Consider the following 23029-nt stretch of genomic DNA (forward strand, 5'->3'; position numbering starts at 1 on the left):
CATTTAGTTACTATTAAGCTATTGAAGGGGACCTCAAGTGCTTATGCAATTGATTCTGTTGTGTTTCTTGAAAGTAACTGTTGATTTATGCTAATTAGCTCTGTGTGAATTTAGGACATGGCTTACCAAGTCAAATCAGGTCAAGTAGCTTTACTGTCATTTCAACCATATATAGCTGACGCAGTACATAGTGAAATGAGGCAAAGTTTACCCAGGACCCTGGTGCTACATAGACAACATACAACATATAACTACAGAACAGAAAGAACAACACAGAGCTAGGGACAGAAAGATTGTCCTAGCTACATAAAGTGCAATGTGTCCAACCAGGTGCAAACAGTGCAATATATATTGAAGATACTGATATACCTATAATATATATTTTATGTTATCTTGCAAATGTTAGAAGGATATTCTGAAAAGGCTAAATATGTAGTGTCTAATCTAGTATTGTTCTTCTTGTTCTGTTCCCAGACCTCAACCATACTTAAAACTTGACCTCACTCTCAACTAGGCTGCAGACATGTGCTTCAAAGCTTTCTCTGTGGTCATCTTTCACAGATATAGATGCTGTTGTCCACAAAGCAGAGGTCACATTTCCTTCCCTTCTCTGTTGTCTCAGTCTCAAACATTGGTTCTTGTGCCACTGCTATGTTAATGAAACTCAACTCACTTCTCCTTCCCTTTTCAGCCCTTTTTTCACCACTGTATGCTCAGATCTTAGCATATCTGCTAGACATATCATCATGGAAAATAACTGCTATTGCTTCCTACTCAGCAATATGATCACATTATTATATAATGGATTTATATAACAGATTTCTGGTACCATCATGATTTTGTGTTAATATGAATATATTAAATAAATGTGAGGCATGATTATGTTAAAATTAAGATGTTTCCAACACACTCTATACAGTAGAAGAGAAATTTTATGTAATCTCACTCTTGGGTTGGGTAATATTGCCAACTCCTGTGTCCCCAGTTTGATTCTGAGCTTGGATTACTGTCTGTGCAGAGGTTTGCATGTTCTTTCCTTGTACTGTCTAAAATCATACAGGTAGGTGGATTTGCTATGGTAAATAACCCCTAAATAAATAACCCACCTTGTGAATGCAAGGTGCCCTTTGATGGACTGTCAAGCTGATTAAATACGTCTGGCCTTGTATCCGAAATCAAATTTGCAGCCTGCCCAAGACCTAGATAAATGAATGATTTAACTTACATCAAGTGAAACTAAATTTAATTTGTCATACATTCTTTACTCCTTGTGACATGCCTTAGAATAACTGTTTATTTACATTTGATCAGTGGATGTCCAGTATGGATGCGGAGAAGCACACAAGGCTCAATCTTCAATCTAAATGTTGGTGTAATAAAGAATTGAAAAACAATATGAGTGCTTAAGAATGAGTCTACCTGTAAGGACGCACTCGAAGCGGGTTGATCTGAATCCATATGCAGAACTTTATTCATAAATCGGCAGGAAATACTCGTAGTAAGTGTGGATAAGCAAAAGGGTCAAAACCGACAAACAACACACTCTAGAAACAAAACCAAATCGCAAAACCGAAACTCAAAGCCGAAAGGGAAACAGGCAAGGATCGTACACAATCTATCTAGACAATCTTCTGAAAACACTTGGTATGCACTCAGAGAGAACGATACTTTGCAGTGAACAAAGGGCTGATTGCTGTTTAAATACCCAGTCACCGGAAGTCAGTTCATGATGTCAAAACTCGGGTGATGGTTCCTTCTGGTGTTCCGGATCTGAACGTTCCATTACACTACCACTCTGGTATGTCCTTTGATTGGCTATGTAAATAATGGGAAACAAAGCTTTCTGAAACAGTGAAATTTACTATTCAATCCGATTGAAAAAATGTTTGCTTTTTTTATCCAGTTTGCCAGCATAGTACACAATAGGAAGTCAGGATATTTATAACAGCCACATTTCATTAGACATTGTTGACCTCTGATGTAGAATACAGTAACCATTAAATTTGTTTGTTTTTTTTGTTTTTTTTTAAATTAAATTTTTTTTTTATTTTAGTTAAATTAAAATAATTTAAGAAACTTACTGCCTGTGTCCAATGTGCTTTCTTTTTTTAAATAAGAGCTTGAAAAAAGTTTGATGAGTGTTGGATGAATTATGCGTATGGGATTGTTGATAAAAAAAAGTGTCACATTAGGATTTTTAGGGGGTTTTTTTGTTCAAAAACAAAATTTGCTCTACTGTCCAGGGTTTTTTTTGTTTGTTTGTTTGTTTTGTTTGTTTGTTTGGTTGGGTTTTTTTTGGGGGGGGGGGTGTTTGTTTTTTTTTGCTCTTGCTTTTGAAAAAAAGGGGGTTGTCCTCCACAAAACTAGATGATGGGAGTAACATACTCCAAGAAGTTAGAGAAGAGAGTGATGTCCTCTGTGTGGATAGGAAGCAGACTGACATCCTCTGTTGATCCAGGATGTAAAGCAACGTCCTCTGACAGCAATAAGACAGAGCACCATGCTCTGTGATCCTTAGAGGCAGAGCAGCATCTTTTATGAAGTCAGGAGACAGAACTTCTGCAAATTTCAGTCTCAGGTCCAGGCATGCCAGTGGCATAACCCAAGCATTGGCATGAGACCAGCATAGTGTAATTTAGTTTTACTCTTTACACTAGAGCACCTAACATGTGCTGTTTAAAAGTGCTGAGCAATAGGCTAGAACTGAAAACAAGTGCACACAATTAAAGGAGGTGGATATCTTCACAATTCTTTTAATATCATACTGCCTCTTCAACTGAGGAACATTTAGGGCAATGAAAGTAGCCATGAGATGAATTAGGGACTACCTGTATAACAAGCCACTGCACTGAAAATATCAATATCAAGTATCAGAGTGATTCTTATTCTCAACTGCAGTATTTGCATACTAGTGAATGAAAATACTGTGAATTGTTGTGTTTTAATTTTGTTACTTGAATTCCTTTCACTATTTAAATATACCTTTTTAAGGCAAGTTGTTTTGTTTGTCTTGCCACTTGCAGAAGTTCACAGTCCACTTTCAACACTATTTCTGATAAGCGCCAAAATGCCGCAGCTCAGGAAGAGCAGCTGACTCAACTACAGTGTAAAACAGACCAGTCCTGCTTCTTTTTTGAATGGTCAGCCAGTTTCCATTAGACTTCCTGGGAAAATATTTATTTATTATTTATGTTTATGGCTTATTGCAGCTTTTCTGACTTAGCATGCATTTTCTGTATTTTCAACACTGAACAAACTGCACTGCATGACGGCAACTCTTTTAAGTGCCACATACAGTAGTTATTCATTCAAAAAACATGCTTCAAAGGCTCAAACTGCATTCCTCTCACTCTTTCGTTAAATTTCAAATAAGACTATATCTGGGTTAGCATTTAAAAGACTAAAAGATAGCATTTATTTGTAATTTCTTTTAAAATTTTAAGCTGCAACCTGATTGTATAAGCATTGTTTTAAACACAGGGAATCAAAAACACTGCAAATCTCCTTTCTTCTGAATGTTAGAATGTCACAGAATGTTAGCTCATTCTGTGCTTATTAACACTGTCGCTAGTCAATGCTTTCTGTTTAATAATTAATACATTCCTTTCTGCTCACTCACACCTTTTCTTAATCTGATCCTTGACTTTAGGATTAGAAGGTAATCACTGATTGGTATTTTTTATTTTGTGTATCTCTGTAAATTCTATTTTACTGAACATTTCATTGCCTTGTTGTAGTTATTACTTTGATATCACAAGAGTCCAAACTATTCAGGACTAAGTCTTCAAAAACTAAGTTGAAATTATATTACAGTTGGTAATTATAATTATAAATAAACTTAATAGGGGAATAGTCTACAAGAAAGATTGATTACATTTACAGTGACACAACTATATAGCTACTATGTACCATTAATTTCCACTGCATCCTGTAAAAATATATAAATTTAACCAGTGTTTTCATATTACACATACATTTTGTATATAATTACGAACATTTTAGGCTTTTAGTAAATTGGGTCTTAAGCGTATGTGTGTGATGCACGGCTAACTGCACACAGCTTGTGGGGAGAGGGGTTTAATGTGAAGCCCACAGCTGGAGTGAGGTCCAGCTGATCCTCAGACACCCCTGGTGGAGGAGTGAAGCGGAAGTGCTGCAGTAAGGAGGTGAAGAAGAGGAAGAGTTCCATCCTGGCCAGACTCTCTCCCAGACACACCCTGCGCCCTGAAAACAAAGAAGTACCTTTGAAACCACCTGAATTGTAGAGAACAACATTCAGCAGACAAAAGCATTTCAAACTACCTGCAGAAAAAGGCATGAAGGCATCTCTCTTAATGAATTGGCCTTGCTCATCTAGGAAATGTGCTGGGTTAAAGGTCAGTGGGCTCTCCCATTGAGTCTCATCCTTCAACACAGATGCCAGGAGAGGAAACACACAGGTACCCTGCAGAGAGCAAGAGAATTATATGTCAATATGTATAGTTACCTGTATATAATTATATAATGTGAGCAATCTGTAGTTTTAGCCATACCACTATACCCTATACATATTATTAACAATAATATCTATAATAATTTTCTTCAGATTGACCTTCTTGATGAAGAAGCCCTGGAATTCAACATCACAAGTAGTGGTGTGGGGGAGACTCATAGGTACAATGTTAGCTAGTCTCTGAGTTTCATGGATCACTGCATCTGTGTAAGGCAAATTCTTTCGGTCCTCCATCACTGCCTGGCGATGTCCAATGACTCTGTCGATCTCTTCCTGGACACCATCTAGAACCAAGAAAAACCATGGAAACCCTTGTTTTCATAAACAAAAACTGTACACAAAATATACCAAACATTCTGGTACAGTAGACTACCTGCAGTGATCATTTAGTGGACAACATTTGTGCTACAGTGTGTAAAATCTTACCCTGAATCTGAGGATACTTGGCCATTAGCAGAAGGCACCAGCGCAGTGTTGTGCTAGTGGTGTCAGTACCAGCAGCAAACAGGTTGGATACAGTCATTAAGAGATTCTGTTCATTAAACAAAGTCTCTTTATCTCCAGCTTTCTGTCCAGCAGAAACAATATATGTAACCATTAGCCAGTGTGACAGTCATTACATTTTATATTATTAGATTACAATCTTTACTGATCAACACAATGTTCTATGCAGTAATGCCACCTGTATCTAAAATCCAGCAGGTTAATTTACTCTGGTCACACATACTTATATTACTGCACTGGAGCAAAGCTAAGCTAGGAGAGGGATATTATTTCCTTTTTTATGTTTTATTTATGTTCTTGGGGTGAATGCATACTGTGCCAAGTACCCTACTGTTGTTGTATTGAGGTCTGAAGGGCCAATAATATGGTTAACACTTTCTTCCCATATGCTGAAACCTCAGTATTGGGGCACAGTGGCAATGATATACAGCTCTGGAAAAAATAAAGAGACCACTGCCCAATCTTCAGATTTGAACGCTATTGAAAACCTCTGAAATGTCATCAGGAGGAAGATGGATGGTCACAAACCACCAAGCAAAGCTGAGCTGTTTGCATTTCTGCAAAAAGAGTGGTATAAAGTTCCCCAACAGCAATGTGAATAACTGGTGGAGAGCATGGAGCCAAGACGCATGCAAATCGGGGTTATTCCACCAAATACTGATTTCTTAATGTTATTTAGCCAAAGCATTAACAATTTATTTACAAATTATTTGCATTTTGTTTTATTTGAGTTATTAAAGCTCTGCAAATACTGCAGGATCTTGGGTTATTTTGATGTGTTGTCATTTCCTTATAATAAATAGTTATATTTTGAATTTAGGAGAAATATTGTCAGCAGTTCACAAAAAATGAAACAAAACTGTTCATTTCACCAATACATGAACCTGTAAGAAAAAAACATAAGAAACTGATTATTTTGCAGTGGGCTCTTATTTTTTTTCCAGAGCTGTATTTTATAGTGCCTGAAAATGTGTTCTGCAGTATGTAGCAAACCAAAGTGATCTAATTACCTAAGTGATTAGGTTTGTTGTAGAACATGATAAAACAATCTGTCTGATTTAAAATTTATTATATAAATCTATCTGATGAATTTCTAGAAAAGTAAAATTCCAAAAACCTTTTTTTTTCAGTATGAAGTCAATATAGGTTATTGAACTATTTAGCTTTTAAAATCTTACTTTGAGGAAAAACACATCAAAATGTTTTTCCACCCTAATTATTAGAAACCCCATACACTACATTAACATCCCAGAGTCTTGGTAAAAACTATATGCATCACACTCATTCTTTCTCGTGCAAAACGCACAAATTTAGTCTCTAGATAATCTATGCATCCTGAAATACATAATTTTAAAAGCTTTACATGCTCAAAATTTCAGCTTACAGTACAAGATGTACCTCTGCATTCTTTTTGCGTATTAGAAAAGTGTCAACCAAGCCTCTGGTTTCTTCAAGATTAAGTGTCTCCTCCAAGCTTGCCACAAGGTCCTCTATTTGTTTTAGATTATAAACACGGTTTGTCATCAGAAGCTTCAAGTCCTTTAGCCAGCACCCAAGCCATGGAAACATATTATAGATCTACAAGAATTGCAGAATTAATTAATGCATCAAACATATATTTTTGACAGGTGCAGAAGTCTCATTGAGTTACAGAAATCGCATGATTGCAGTGACTGCCTCAAAAGGTTGTGCAACAAAATATTAAGTTAAGAGTACCATCATTTTTGTATGATGTATATTTTTGTCCATGTGTGTATGTATATATAGAGTACAGGTGAAGTGAATAACACTGATGATCTCCTCATCATGGCACCTGTTAGTGGTTGGGATATATTAGGCAGCAAGTGAACATTTTGTCCTCAAATTTGATGTTAGAAGCAGGAAAAATGGGCAACCATAAGGATTTGAGCGAGTTTGACAAGGGCCAAATTGTGATGGCTAGATGACTAAATCAGAGCATCTCCAAAACTGCAGCTCTTGTGGGGTGTTCCCGTCTGCAGTGGTCAGTATCTATCAAAAGTGGTCCAAGAAAGTAACAGTGTTGAACTGGTGACAGGGTCATGGGCGGCCAAGGCACAGTGATGCATGTGAAGGCTGGCCCATGTGATCTGATCCAACAGACGAGTTACTGTTGCTCAAATTGCTGAAGTACTTAATGCTGGTTCTAAAAGAAAGGTGTCAATACACAGTGCATTGCAGTTCGTTGCATATGGGGCTGCATAGCTGCAGAGCAGTCAGGATGCCCATGCTGTTCCCTGTGCACCACCGAAAGTGGCAACAATATGCACATGAGCATCATGGACCACGGAAAAATGGAAGAAGGTGGCTTGGTCTGAATCACATTTTCTTTTAAATCCCGTGGATGGCCAGGTGCGTGTGTCGCTTACCTCGGGAACACATGGCACCAGGATGCACTATGGGAAGAAGGCAAGCCGGCGGAGGCAATGTCATGCTTTGGGCAATGTTCTGCTGGGAAACCTTGCGTTCTGCCATGCGTGTGGATGTTACTTTGATACATATCACCTATCTTAGCAGTGTTGCAGATAGGGCTGCTGCTATCGATTATTTTAGTAATCGAATATTCTACCGATTACTCCATCGATTAATCAGATAAGAAGTACTTTTTCTTTATTAAAGAAAGCCTTTACTGTCTTCCTGGAAGACTTTGTGGCTTTTGTAAGAGGCAAAACTTAGTGGACAGGAAGGTAACTTGGAACAAGAACAAGAGTCCATACACACAATTTCTTAACACATTTTTCTGTAACATGAAATTATTTGGAGAATAAACCTTCTTAAATGTCTCTCTACATACTGGCGTGTGTGTGTGTGAGAGAGACAGAGAGAGTGAGGCTATCAAAATGAATGACGCTTAGGCTTTCACAAAACAGCTAAATTAGGGACATCATAACTAGCCAACTTTGAAAACTTTCTGCCATTTCCTTTGGCCTCAATCTTCTTGCCCCTCACTGTTTTCTCCCCAAGTTCAGCAGGTTGCGTCTCAGTAATAATGGTCCATATATATGGATATATGGTCGTATAAATGGACCTGATCTTCATCTAAGATAAGAGTGACAAATATAATGTTCTTAAATAATAAGAAAAAAATTCTGATCTTTCATGTCTTTATTGAGAACAACCATAAAAAATCTCAGAGCTAGTGGAAAAAGTATGTGAATCCTTGAGTTAATGACCTCAAAAAAACCTAACTGGAGTCAGGTGTTATACCTCATACCTTTTGAGTTTTGTTAAGTAAATGAGTTAGGAGGTATGGACTAGAGCTACTTTGATTAAAAAAAAAAAACAACACAACACACTCAAACATTTATTAATTAAGTTATTAATTTCAAGGGTTCACTTACTTTTTCCACTACCATTTTGGATGTTGAATGAGTGTGTTCAATAAAGACATGAAAGATCATATATATGAGAAGACCATCTACAAAAGATTCCAGCTCTATCCATCCACTGTAAGACAAATCATCTACAAATGGAGGGAATTCAACATGACCACAACTCTCAAAACTTTTGTCAAGAAACACCTCAAGTTGCAGACCTATCTGGCAGCATCTGGGGTAAATGTACATGTGTCTACAATCAGATGAAAATTGAACAGACATGACATTTATAGGAGGGTTGCTAGAAGGAAGCCTTTGCTCTCAAAAAAAGAAAAAACTGCCCATTTCAACTTTGGCAGAGAGCATTTAGACAAACCAGAGCCCTTTTTGGCAGTCCATTTTCTGGAAAGATAAATCCAAAATATATTTATTTGATCATAATAAAAACTGCCTAGGCCAATCCAGTCAAAATGTGGTTAGACCTGAAGTAGGTGGTACATGTCAGATCCCTCCAACCTCTCTCAACTAGCTGTATGTGTGTGTGTGTGTATAAAAACACAAACAAGGCATATTTGATGAGCACAATACCTGTGCAGAAGGTGAGCCACTAATCTTGATGTTCTCGTTGGTCCGGTTAACCATCTCTTTGAACTGAGGGTCACTGTATTGAAACCTGCTTCCGTACACAATGGCCGAGATGACGTTTGAGGTGGCATAATTTAATGGCTGTGAAGTATCAAATGGTTTCCCTGTAAAGTAATAAGAAACAGTTTATATTTAAAATGCTTCCTTTAAAAAATGCTAATGTGCACATTATCTAGGAAAATGTTAAAGAAAAATAACTAAACTAAACTAAACGCAAAGAGCAAAGTTATTAATACTAATGTTTGTAATACAATTGTCTTTTTTTTTTTCTTCAAAAAAAGGGTTTTCTTCAAAGCTATGTTAGAAGTGCTTGTATCTGAAGCTACTGAAAATGTTCATTTTTGGTCTCCTTGAAAACATGATAAAGGTCTATACTAAATGACAATTTGAAATGAAATAAAATCTCTTTTTATTTAAATCACAAAGAAAATGATTGTCCATTTCACAATTCTTTGTTTTTCCTAAAATTAATCATATAGGGGTATAACAAAAATTACGCGAGGCCAAAATCAGTTAGAAATTTGAACTGGTTTCCAGTTTTATCCGTAGGTAAAATGTACATATTTCAGATTAAAGCATCAGTTGTAATTATAATAGGGCCCTATTATAATAACTAATAGGACACTGAAAAATGTAATGTTATTGTAACTGTTTTAATTTGAGGGTACTTGCATTCAAACTCAGATTGCAAGTCATTACTCTCAAACAGCAAGACCAGATTAGATTTTGGCAAAAAGAAATAAAAAAGGTAAAAGAAATTTAAAAAAAAAAACATTAAAAAAATAGAGCCTGTACAGTTCTATAGTCCTATAGATTTGACATATACATATGAATAAGGAACTGTACAGGTTCTTTTTTTTAATGTTTTTTTACTTATTTTACTGCATACAAAATACACTGCATTTTTACTGACAGTCATATTAATGTAAGTTTTTACCATGCAAATCATCCAACACTTCCCTCAAATAGCGTGCTTCTTCTATGATCTTCTCCTCACTCCTTCTTTTGCCCATTCCAAAGTCTCGAAGAGTGGCGAGAGAAAATCGTCTCATTTCTCTCCAGTTCTCTCCATTGCTAAATAGAATTCCTGAAGTTGAAAGAGAAGTTAATAAAGAGAAAACCTGAAATTCTGAAGTTTATTGGTGAGGGAAAGAGAAGTTCCTTAAATGGTAAATATCCGGAGAAATCATACATTGAACACATAATAGGTATATTATATAAAAAGAGATTAATAAATAATTATTCTTAAAATAAGCACAATTCTAGAAACAGCTAAATAGACAATAAGTTGTTTATTCTTAAATATAGAATTTTTTAAAATACACTAGGGATAAAATATCCCTATACTTGAATGATCAGCATTCACCCACTTCTACAATTAAACATGATACTTTAAAGGTACCTTAAGAGGTCATCTTATTGTCTATACATTATAACAGTCGAAAATAAAGGCAGATTAAAACAACATTAAAACATGTTATATATATATATATATACACATATATATACACACACACACATTACCGTGTCCTTTGCTAAATTCAGAGAAAATGGGACTGATATCTCTGTTTCCAAATTCCTCTGCATTATTTACAAGGGCTTGTTTAACGGTTTGATATCCTGCCAATACGACAACTTTCTTAGGCCCAAAATATACAGTGAATACTGATCCATATTTTTTTGACATCTGTAAAAAAGAATCAGAAAGTAAGTATATATATATATATTTTTATTGTTCACAAATTCAGATACAACAATAAAAAAATTAATTAAATAAATAAATAAATAATAATAAATAATAATAATAATAATAATAATAATAATAATAATATATATATATATATAATAATATATAATAATATATAATAATAATATATATATATATCTTGCGAATTAAAAACAGGCAATAGGCATAAATGAGTAAAATGAAGACAAACAGATGAGAGGTGAGAATGATGTGGTTGCTGGAAATCTCTCTTAACTTCAGATTGATCCTATTTGACATAAATGTAAAATTGTTTGTGTGGAGAAAATAAATGTCACTTGGTTTGAATGTCACTTTGTTTTTTTTCCACTGTGGAGAAACACACACACACACACACAATGTTGTATAACAGTTGATGGGTGCATTTTTTTTCTGCATTTTTGTTTTGCAGTTAATTCACTGCGTATAGCTTGGTACTTCAGGTGTTAGCTGTTCCTCATATGAATACAGTATTTCAAGCTGTGACTAGACTGCTTTAAAATTAATCAGTAGTCTTGGGTACATTTTCTGTGTTTTAAAAGAAAGCTGACATGTTTTCCAAGCATCTTGGAGGACATACCACTGATCTTCTGGAGATGATGTGTGTAAAAAGCCGTAATTTTATGTCTGAAAAGTGGCCCCTTAGGTTATATTACACTCGAGTCACAATAATTATGACTGAAAAGACTCCTCCTGATGTAAATCAGTGTGTACATATGTTTACAAAACCCTCTCACTGTATACAACCCTTATTTGTACAATGTTAAACACAGTCTGTACACTGGTTGCACACTACGCACTTTATGTGGTTAGAACATCATACTCTTAGTCCTTAGCTATATATGGTTGAAATGACACTAAAAGCTTCTTGACTTGATTTGACATCCAAACTTGTTAAGGACAGAAGTTTAATATTGTTAAGGACAGAGGTTTAATATTGTAAACAAAATGTGCAACATCTCAAAAACAAATCGGTTTAAAACGTCTAAAAATCTGATTCATTGGTTGTGTACTTGTCTAATCATAAAAGGTATATTGCATACTGGTTGTTGTGATACAGTACCATCATTTCCAGTGTGCGCTCATTTTTCATGTTAGTGAATACTTTTCAGAATAACTCCAATCTCAAGTACGTTTTAACATCACCCTGCCAAACGTAAGTATGTTCACATCTGTTCTCAACTCACTTTCGTGGCTGACAAGACCAAACCTGCATTAGAGCTCAACATCTTTTACACTACTTTATGACAGACAAATTTTTGACCTCTTAGTGTTACCCTATTGCCCATAAAGGCATCATTTCCAAAGATATTTTTCAACTGTGGCCAATATGCCTCTATTTACATTGCCATCTGTACATTTTTAGGCCACAGTGCCCTTTCTGACCCTCTGCACTTACTTTCCCTGATTCAGCTGGACATTTCAGTCAGCTAAGGTCTTTTCTACCATTGTATTTTATAACAAATTGAAATTTCTTAAAAACCCTTTAAAAGCTTTACAGCCTTCAATGTTTGTCAAATCCTCACTTTTACACTAAGGTGTAAAACAGAAGGTGATGTAATAGTTGGACATATGAATTCACATGATTTATATGAATTTACTTGGGTGTAATAAAAATAAAAAACAAATCAAAAAAGAAAACTTACTCATCAAACCAACTCAAACAGTGTATCAGAAGCATATCAAGTGTGCACAAATGTGAATTTCTATGTTGTTGGGTTGTTTTGTTTTGTATCTCTGTGATTGTGACTGTGGCATGATTGTTAGCTCCAGATGGCATGATTTAATTATTTCTGACACTGCTGATCTGCTGAGTCTCCAGAGTTATCAATTATCAAGAGTTATCAGTCTCTTGTGTTTACACTGAATAGTTTGGAAAAAACATAAATATGAACAGAATCTCAGAACACACAAAACTTCAAACCTTGAGTTGCATGGGCTACAACAGCAGACAACCACACTATGTTCCTCTCCTGTCAGCCAAGAACTGAAATCCAAAGCTTTTATTGGACACAGACTCACTAAAACAGGACAGTTGATCATTAGGGGGAAAAAGACATGGTCTATTTCTTATAAAGCACATGGTCTTTTCCCAAGGTTTAACTGCCCCATGTTTTTTTTTTATTTTTACTGATCCTGTGCCCACTGTAGCCCCAGAATCCTGTTCTTGGCTGAGAGGAATGAAACCCATTGTCGTATTCTGCTGTTTTAGACCATCCACCTCAAAATTATTGTATACTTCCTGTTGTCTTGAACCAATCTGGCATTTTCCTTTGACCACAATTCTGTATAAACTGAAGCTCTTGATCTGTATGCTAGAATACATGCTACAATAGAACTGGCTGATTATTGTATAGGTTTTCCTTTTAAAATGCCCAGTGAGTGTATATATTATGTATGTAAATATTTCTTTAACTACAATTAAAATCAGTCTAATATTTCAGTCTGTAAAAAAAATTTAATAAGGGTTTATAGGTCTTCAATTGCTTGACCAAAAATCGCAATGTTTTGTCATGTGATTCCTTGGAAGCTGCTGCTTTGAATTCATGTATTGCTTTTAAACTCTGAAGACACATTTTAGTGTAATATGGCAAACACTGATGGTGAAATAGCCAAAAAGAAAATCTGAGGTCATATACTGCAATACTTTCTTTTGCAGTTGCTTTTCACTCCAACTACACTACGACACAATGACATAATAAAAATGTATATATATAATTAAAACATTACTGCAAATAAATGCAATACCTCAACAACTAACAAAGCTAAATCAGCAGCATGACAGAAAATATAAATATTAAAAACATTCTGTTCTTTAACATTAACATGCAAGTACAAATAGTCGATTGTTATATAACTGAGGCTTTTTTTTGGCAATTGGACTATTTACAGCCAGATGTTTATTTACTGTCTTTAATGTTTATATCATTTTATTTTACATTGTCTATGGTTTTACTGCATTAAAAAGCATTAATTTAATTTACTTGATGTAATTATGTACACTGGCTCCATGTGAATGAACTAAAATAAAACTACCACACATTCACCCACTGAGGCTTGAACCCAAACCCTTGTAACTATAAGGCAGTAAGACACTACTACAAGTCACTACTGATTCTCTCTATATAATTCAAGTTAATAGATTAGATGTTTGTTTAAACTCATAAATACTATAAGCAATTAAATTACATGTGCACAGATTCAGTGTGCACTATGGCCAATCACTAGGAGTACTGTTTCCACCCGGTGGGAATACATAAGTACAAGGCTTGGCCAAGAGAAATCAAGGTTCACAACAACCTGACTCGGAGCTGCATTGTCAAAAATTATATAATCACCACAATAAGTTAAACATATTAGATATTAAATATTTTATGCAGTTTGTCAAGTAGATAAGTCTTAATCATTCTTCAAAGAACTGGACGGTTTTCTTCTTGAGGGATGGCCCAACATATGCATGACTTGCATGACAGCATTCCAAAAAGGATTAAAGCTATTTTGGAAACAAAAGGTGCCCCTACCTTTTTCTATATGCTTAACGGTAAGATCACAATTTATCTGGAATCCTGGCTATATGACTATGCCTCCTGTATTTTGTATCTGGCATTTTTTTCAGAGTAGACCAGAATAAAACAGTAAATATTTGATTTACTTAAATATCTGTAGGTTTTGTCAGATAACAAGAAGGTTCACACAATTAGACTTGAACTGAGGCTTGAGGTTTCTGCAAAATGTTTTCATTTTAAAAATGCCACAGGTAATATCTTTGTTAGATGTATGGTCTAAGCAGAATTCTCAGCTGAGACAAAGCAGAATCAGAAATCTGTTTAAAACGAAATGTTAATTATCTGATGCAAGCAAAACAAAGTGACTATAACAGTCAAGACACTCACTTCCCATAGAGTCAGGTAGGGTCTCTTGAGGTCCAGCTGCAGAATGTTTCCCAGAACAGGCAGTGGCTTAGGACCTGGAGGTTCGTTGTTCTCCTGCTCAGAGCTGGCATTAGAAGAAAGGAGATAAAAAATTAGCAGAAGCACAAGACCAAGCAAAATGCCTGTAATTGTAGATTGCACGACAAGGGCTTCCACTAAAGCCATTGCTAAAGAAGTAAAGTAAGACCAATGTATTTTGCTTAAAACAGGTACACAGCAGCTGATTTTAAAACAAACCACTCGTGTTCCAACACTTTTAGCGACTTTGGTTTGACTGGGCGTGGTAAAGGAACAGGGGTGGAGCTGTGTTAGAATAAATGCAACACAAAAAATCTAATTTTATTTATTTATTTTAATTAGTATCTCTGGATCTCCTTTTATGTTTATTTATTTTTTTATTTATTTGTAACAGAAATTCAAGAAATAAAGCTTGCATTAAATTGGTAAATAAGACTATATAGATAGTATTCCACGAAGCCAGTTTTTAATGAGCTTTGTTCGAAATAGCCTCACTTGATTTAACAATATTTATACCATTATCAACCAAAACACAAGTAGACGTAATTTTATTTCGTATTATTGGAGTTCCGAATCGATTGTCGTAATAAATCAGATAAAAATAGCCACCCTCCGTTGCACAAGTTGGTATCGCCCAACTATTGCCCCGCAGTACTGGGATTGAGAAATAAATCATGTACTCGGAAGAATGTAGCATCATTTGGTGTAATTTAGCTATCGATATTCCACGTGTATTGCAATTTAGCAATAGCCAGTATTATAACAAGTTAGGGAAAAACTGTCTTTTGTTTCTATCGTTGTCAACAAGGTTGTTCACACTGGATTCTGCTGTTGACAGATGGTCCATTGCTATTTATTATTACTCTATTTATTGGCTGTCTTAATATTCTCAGGTGATTTGAAGCTATGACGGAATTGACACGCCCAGTGTGAACATCCTCAAACTGACTCTAGGCGACTCACGCCCGAACACCAGGCTTTCATTCTTTTTTAGTTAGTACACCAAGCACCGCCCACTTAAAGTTAGTCTATCTGTGTGTGTGCGCGCGCGCGCGCGGGGCGCCGGACAAACAAGTGTGTATGTAGGTCTGTAAAGTTTTGAAAAGCATGTGTGACTTGAGGCGCCCCCGACCCGCCCACTTTTGTTGTTATCGTAATCAATATTGTTGTTATATATTTGGCCTCATGTGATTGAACCATTCTGAACGAGTCTCATTGCCGCTCAGGAGATCAAAACTAAAATAAAAATCAAAACTGTATTTCGTTCATGTGTGTGTGTGTGTGAGAGAGAGAGAGAGAGAGAGGGAGAGAGAGAGAGTGACAAAAGAGTGTCTATGTAAGCCCGTAAACTTTTGAAAAGCATGTGGCTGAGCACTGATTGGCTTGTCCACTTTTGTTAATAGCGAATCAATATTGTTGTTATATATTTGGCCTCATGTGATTGAGCAATTCTCAAGGAGTCTCATTACCGATAAGCAGACTGTTAAATAACGGACAGGTACTGATTAATGTGGAAGCAAGCGAAATATCTGGAGATGTAAGAAAATTCGATCATATATTTACAAAAATACCGTTTCTGAGGAGAATTAAGACTTTTCTGAAAAATAGCATGACCCATTAGAGGGTGGTTGCATTGGCCATGCTGTCAATGGAAAAGAGACTAGTGTCAACTGACTTTAACCAGAAGGTCATTGAGAAATTTGTAAGCCAGATTAAACACACCAGTGTGTGTGTGTGTTTATTTTAATGATAACCTTCATTACTTCATTACTGATAATAAACCCACATTGAACTGATTCATAGTACATTTATTGCATGCTTGAACAGTGACATTATCAATATATTATCTTATCTGCTACATAATCACCTGATAAATGACTATTTATAGTCCTGCATTACTAACGGTTTGATTTTAAGTTTGTTTGTGCCCCCCCTTTTTAAAATAAATAAATAAAATTTGATTTTTTTGTTGCCCCTTGTGTTGCATTTATTCTAACACAGCTCCACCCCTGTTCCTTTACCACACCCAGACAAACCAAAGTCGCTAAAAGTGTTGCAACACGAGTAGTTTGTTTTTAAATCAGCTGCTTTGTACCTGTTTTAAGCAAAATACATTTGTCTTACCTTACTTCTTTAGCAATGGCTTTTGTGGAAGCCTTTGTCCTGTTTACACCCTTTCCCATTTTCCCAAGTTTAAAGTTTAAAGAACTGACAATGTTTTGCTTGCAAAAAATGTTTTTTAGATGCTTCCTTGTCTGTATTACAGTGGCAGGTTAAAATCTAGCAATAAATGATGTGTAAATTATAAAAATTAAATTCAGTAAATTCATTGGACTGCTATTATGCCCTGTGTAATTTGTTGTAATGAAAACATCACATTGTGGTCGAAACGCACTTGTATCCAAAATATCTTAAAAACTAGGCATTCTAGTACAGCATATAATATGCTTAAAGAAGAAGACCCAAACCAAGTTTAATATGACACATTGCTCAGTCTCTGATCAGTTTTTTTTTTAAGTTTAGACAATATAATTTATGTAAGTGTATTTTATATAATGGTTATGGTCATTAAATTGTTTAAAATGATTTAAACAAGAAGTAAACATTTCCCTCAATACGGAACAGCAACAAAAACTTCTCATCATAATACATTTGTGTAAATAGCCATTCAAAAGCATTTTACAATGCACATGGATTACATTTTTAGATTAACCCATTCTTAGTTCCTACATGTCCAATACAAGAAGATTTAATATGAATACAGTGGCAGTTGTATTAGAGGCTACTTGCATGCAGGACTCCATATTAGGTACCTCCTCATGCATATATTTCAGTGGGTTTAATTTTGAAATGTGTAGAAAATATGTTTGACTGAGCATATTGTACATATTTATGTTAAACCAATTAGGGGACAAATAACTGGAAATTCTTAGAAATGCAGGCATGAAATTTGATAAAAAATCTCTCTCTGTATGTATATAATAAGTAAAGACACAAAAGACAAATACACGCGTTTCGAAATGTGCAGGGGATCAGGTAGCAGAAAAACTGCTTTTTTGAGGCTTAAGGCACTAATCTTTGGCAACCACAAAGCATTTTGTTAATATTTATTAAAATTTGCATTTATTTACTTTCAATTTGCATTCCCTACCCACTACCCAGTTCTTTCAGACTTCTCCACCTCTATTTATACATCACCCTAAGTATGCTTTTCATATACTTTAAAAAGGAGAAGTTTAATATGCCTTTAAAAGCATACTGTATTTCTTTTTGTTCTTGTGTCTGTTTCTAAGTGTGGGGTATCCACTTGTTTGAAAGGTGATCTGTCTACAAAAGTAAGTACAACCCTATGTTCAAACAAGTGAGCAACAAGTTGGCTGTTGGCTATTTTTATAGTAAGAAGAGCAATCTAATCTAAGCATAGGCCCGGCTCCAGTTTTGGTAACGGGGCCACAGAGACTATATTGGCAAAAGTTTTGGGATACCTTTACATGCACATGAACTTTAATGTCATCCCATTCTTAATACGTTGTGATTAATATGGAGTTGGCTCAATCTTTGCAGCTATTACTTAGCTTCAACTCTTCTGGGAAGGCTTTCCACAAGGTTTAGGTGTGTGTTGATGGAAATCTTTGACTATTCCTCTAGAAGCACATTTGTGAGGTCAGGCACTGATGTTGGATGTCTCCGCTCTAATTCATCCCAAAGGTGTTCTGTCGGGTTGAGGTCAGGACTCTGTGCAGGCCAGTCAAGTTCCTCCACACCAAACTCACTCATCCAAGGTCTTTATGGACCTTGCTTTGTGCACTGGTGTGCAGCCATCCCCAAACTGTTCCCACAAATCTGGGAGCATAAAATTGTCCAAAATGTCTTGGTATGCTAAAGCATTAAGAGTTCCTTTCACTGGAACTAAGGAGCCAAGCCCAACTCCTGAAAAACAACCTCACACCATAACCACCCCTCCACCAAACTTTACACTTGGCACAATGCAGTCAGGCAAGTACCGTTCTCCTGGAAACCACCAAATGCAGACTCGTCCATCAGATTGCCAGACAGAGAAGCGTGATTTGTCACTACAGAGTCCAGTGGTAGCGTGCCTTATACCACTGCATCCGACGCTGGATATTTAGTAGTGAGGAAATTTCACGAATGGACTTATTGCACAGGTGGCAACCGATCACAGTATCATGCTTGAATTCACTGAGCTCCTGAGAGTTTTGTAGAAACATTCTGCATGGCTAGGTGCTTGATTTTTATACACCTGTAGCCATGGAAGTGATTGAAACACCTGAATTCAATGATTTGGAGGGGTGTTCTAAAACTTATGGCAATATAGTGTATATTTCTCTCTCTGTTTTTTTTTTTCTTAAATTTATGCTCTTCAGAAATATATTTTTGAAAGAAAATGTACAAATATAAAAATTAACATATGTATATGTGGTAAGAACATATAGAACATTCCCTCTTAGATAGGTGGGCCAGCCCACCTCAGCCCCACACAGAACCTGTCTAAGCATGACAAAAGCATGTGACAGAGTAATGCAGCATGGTTCTGTTTGCATGCATGTAAAGAAACACTTTTTGTAAGATACAGGGATCAAGTGCGAAAAATTTCAGACACTCTCACACATGGGATTCCTTCAACTTCCATTTATCTGCAGCAGCTACACAGAATTCTTTTTAAAAGACAAAATGGGATACAAATCAGGCTGGCAGGAGATATATTACTGCAGACGTTCATAAAAGACTAAAAAACAGGAATTACACAGTCGTTTAACTCGTATTACACATAATTGTTAGAAAATTAGACACTGACAAAATAACCAAACACCTGCAGAAGGGACACAGAACTCTGCCAAGAGAAAAGGGACAAAATACAATGCCATAAATGCAGCACCATAAATAGCCACAGGAAGGGCCATCAAACACCAATAAATATAATTAAGCACCTGATGAAATTCACACACCAAAACCTTTAAATTAAATACTCTTTTTAACCCTGTTACACATGCACCTTTCCAGCCCATAAAGATGTAAAAAGGTACCAGTTTTTTATGACACCTGCAGCACAAATTGCTATTAGATAATCCTATTCTAAAGAGCCTACATGGTGTTCAATAACATTTAAGCACTACCTTATACTAAATATATATATTTCTCTTTTGTTTCCCTTATTTGTTTACCATTATTGGCTGGGACCTTCTGGAATAGCCTATGGAAGCACCCTGAAGAAATAGAGTGCAGTTGCGTAACCAGGAAATTCATTCAGTTCAAACTGTTCATGGCAATTGTAGTAATGAGAACTCCAGCAAGAAGTAGGGCAACAGGATGGATCAGACAGGTCAAGACAGCAAAAGGGGTCAGAATGATGGTGTGGTGTAAGAGGGGAAACTCAGCATGCAAGAGACACCACTCTTCTTGATAAGTATAAGTGCCTAATGAACTAATCAACATTAACCAAGCAGCCAAAACATTAAAATCAGGTGAAGTGAATAATATTATTATCTTGTTATCTTTGTAGTGTCATCTGTCAAGCAGTGTCTATATACTTCTATAATACCTAAATACAAAGATGTTCACAGTATAATATATAAGTGGAATTTTTGGTACAGTTTAGTGTGGGATATTGTTTACTGCATGATGAATAGTGTTGATGAAATTAGATGCATTGAACTTAATACACAGGAATAATAAAAATAAGTAATCAAGTAATAAAATAATATTTAACAATAGAGTGGTGTGATACCACCCTGGAGTGGTTTATTAACAGTTCTTGCCTTGCAAACCTCTTTTGGCATTCAATACGATCATTCCTCAGCACCTGATCGAGAAGCTGAGTCTGCTGGACATCAACACCTCCCTCTGCAATTGGATCCTGGATTTCCTGACTGGGAGACCTCAGTCAGTCCGGATCGGGAACAGCATCTCCAGCACCACCACACTGAACACTGGAACTCCTCAGGGCTGTGTGCTCAGTCCACTGCTGTTCACTCTGCTGACTCACGACTGTGCAGCACAGCTCACACCACATCAAGTTTGCCGATGACACGACCGTGGTGGGTCTCATCAGCAAGAACGACGAGTCAGCATATAGAGAGGAGGTGCAACAACTAGCAGCCTGGTGTAAAGTTAATTAGCTGTCTCTGAACATCGACAAGACTAAAGAGATGGTTGTTGACTTCAGGAGAACAAAGAGTGACCATTCCCCACTGAACATCGATGGGTCCATCGTGGAGATCGTCGAGAGCACCAAATTCCTTGGTGTTCACCTGGCAGAGGACCTCACCTGGTCACTCAACACCAGCTCCATCACCAGGAAAGCCCAGCAGCATCTCTACTTCCTGCAAAGGCTGAGGAAGGCTCATCTTCCACCTCCCATCCTGACCACCTTCTACAGAGGGACCATCGAGAGCATCCTGAGCAGCTGCATCACTGCCTGTTTTGGGAATTGCACCATCTCGGACCGCAAGACCCTTCAGCGGATAGTGAGGACAGCTGAGAAGATCATCAGAGTCTCTCTTCCCTCTATTACAGACATTTACTCCACACGCTGCATTCACAAAGCTAACAGCATTGTGAATGATCCAACACACCCCTCACACACACACTCTTCACCCTTCTGCCATCCGGAAAGAAGTACCGAAGCATTCGGACCCGCACAACCAGACTGTTAAACAGTTTCTTCCCTCAAGCAACTCAACAGAGAACTGAGCTGAACTGATCACACACACAAAGACACATCCAAGATCTGATCTCAACAGGAGAACTGAATTGCTGGACACGTACTCACACACACATAACACACGTGCACAAAAGCTGAGAACTGTGTTCCAAGAAGAACTGAACTGTCCTGGACACAGACACACACACATACTAAATTGTCCTGTTTGCACGCACATGTCACTTTACTTTTTTTTTATATTAATCCTGTTTACATGTGTCACTTTAATATTTGCATTCACTGTATACACTGTTCTTTGCACAAAATGTCAATTTCTTATTTGCACTCACTGTATACAGTGCTACCTGCACAAAAGTCGGTCTATATATTGTTTGTCTGCACTGTCTTGTCTTGTCGTCCTGTGCGCTTCTGTTGTATGTGTCAGGGATGGCAGGTGAGGACCCAAATGCAGAACACAGTCCAAGTTCAAACTTAGAGTCTTTATTAAGAACGGCACAGAAAAATGGCAGAGTTCTCAGACAACACCAATAGAAAAAACTGAAAAAAAACAGGATACAGCAGGCTGGTAGAATCAGTAAAAGAAACAACCGCATACAGTCCAATAATCCACAACCCAGAGAACAGGTTAAACGTAGGACAGGCAGAGTCATTAACAACATACAGTCCAATAATCCACAACCCAGAGAACAGGTTAAACGTAGGACAGGCAGAGTCATTAACAACATACAGTCCAATAATCCACAACCCAGAGAACAGGTTAAACGTAGGACAGGCAGAGTCATTAACAACATACAGTCCAATAATCCAGAATCCAGAGAACAGGTTAAACGTAGGACAGGCAGAGTCATTAACAGCATACAGTCCAATAATCCAAATCGAGAGAACAGGTTAAACACAGAGCAGGAAGAGTCAGTAATTGAAGCAAGGCAGAGACAAACTAGGCGGACAGGAACCGAAGAAAACGGCAGGATGACATCTCAGAAGCTCAAGGCTGACTGAAGAGACCATCTGGCAAGGAGCATGGACTGCCCGCTGGCTTATATAGGACTGACGAGCATAAAATGGTGGAAACCGGAAATGAGATCGGAAAGTTGCGTCCCGGAACCAGAAGTGGCAACACAGAACCCGGAAATGCATGCCTGACAGTATGTCTAGTTTATTTATTGCACCTTAAGTATAGTTTAGTTTTTTTATTGCACCATAAGTATAGTTTAGTCTTTATCTCTATGTTTAGCTCTATGTTTTTCTGCGTCACTGTACATTGTCTTTGTATGTGTAGCACCTCTGGTCTAGGAGGAACGTTGTTTCACTTCACTGTGTACTGCATCAGCTATATATGGTTGAAGTTACAATAAAGCTTCTTTGACTTGACTTTGACTTGACAAGCTGTTTTTTAATCATTTTACAGTTTGTTCATTTTGTACATGTGTATGCAAAATGTTTTTGTCCTTCTTCAGTCAGCTGTTACTGTTGGTTGCCACAGAGGATCATAGATATTTGATTTGGCACCAGGTCAGAAGCCCTTCCTGATGCAATCCTCCCATTCCAACCCTCTGCGCCATTTATCAACCTTTCAGCTTACTGCTGCATAATATATTTTCCGAACCATTCCAACCATTTACTCACTGACATCCATTTCTACATAGCATACCGTGTAAGCACACAATGCAAACATTC

General features: G+C 36.8%; 1 protein-coding gene across 1 annotated transcript; it reads right to left on the bottom strand.

Annotated features, from left to right (window-relative positions):
• Positions 1-1447: 1447 nt before the first annotated feature.
• LOC131366229 (cytochrome P450 2K1-like) lies at positions 1448-14915 on the bottom strand. Its single transcript, XM_058410499.1, has 9 exons — positions 14614-14915; positions 10501-10663; positions 9914-10063; positions 8920-9080; positions 6395-6574; positions 4919-5060; positions 4592-4776; positions 4303-4444; positions 1448-4224 (listed from the first exon to the last, which is right to left on the bottom strand). The coding sequence occupies exons 1-9, from the start codon at positions 14815-14817 to the stop codon at positions 4022-4024; spliced, it is 1530 nt and encodes a 509-aa protein (XP_058266482.1). The 5' UTR covers positions 14818-14915; the 3' UTR covers positions 1448-4021.
• Positions 14916-23029: the final 8114 nt, after the last annotated feature.

The sequence above is a fragment of the Hemibagrus wyckioides genome, linkage group LG02 (genome assembly GCF_019097595.1).
Source record: "Hemibagrus wyckioides isolate EC202008001 linkage group LG02, SWU_Hwy_1.0, whole genome shotgun sequence".
NCBI classification, from domain to species: domain Eukaryota; kingdom Metazoa; phylum Chordata; class Actinopteri; order Siluriformes; family Bagridae; genus Hemibagrus; species Hemibagrus wyckioides.

What these genes read in the sequence shown, in the direction of transcription:
- LOC131366229 (XM_058410499.1), bottom strand. Translation starts at nt 14,817, where the DNA reads ATGGCTTTAGTGGAAGCCCTTGTCGTGCAATCTACAATTACAGGCATT. An exon ending in AGTGTTGGATGATTTGCATG is followed by an intron (nt 9,081 to 9,913) that starts GTAAAAACTTAC and finishes ATTACTTTACAG; the next exon opens with GGAAACCATTTGATACTTCA. An exon ending in AGGGCTTCTTCATCAAGAAG is followed by an intron (nt 4,445 to 4,591) that starts GTCAATCTGAAG and finishes TGCTCTCTGCAG; the next exon opens with GGTACCTGTGTGTTTCCTCT.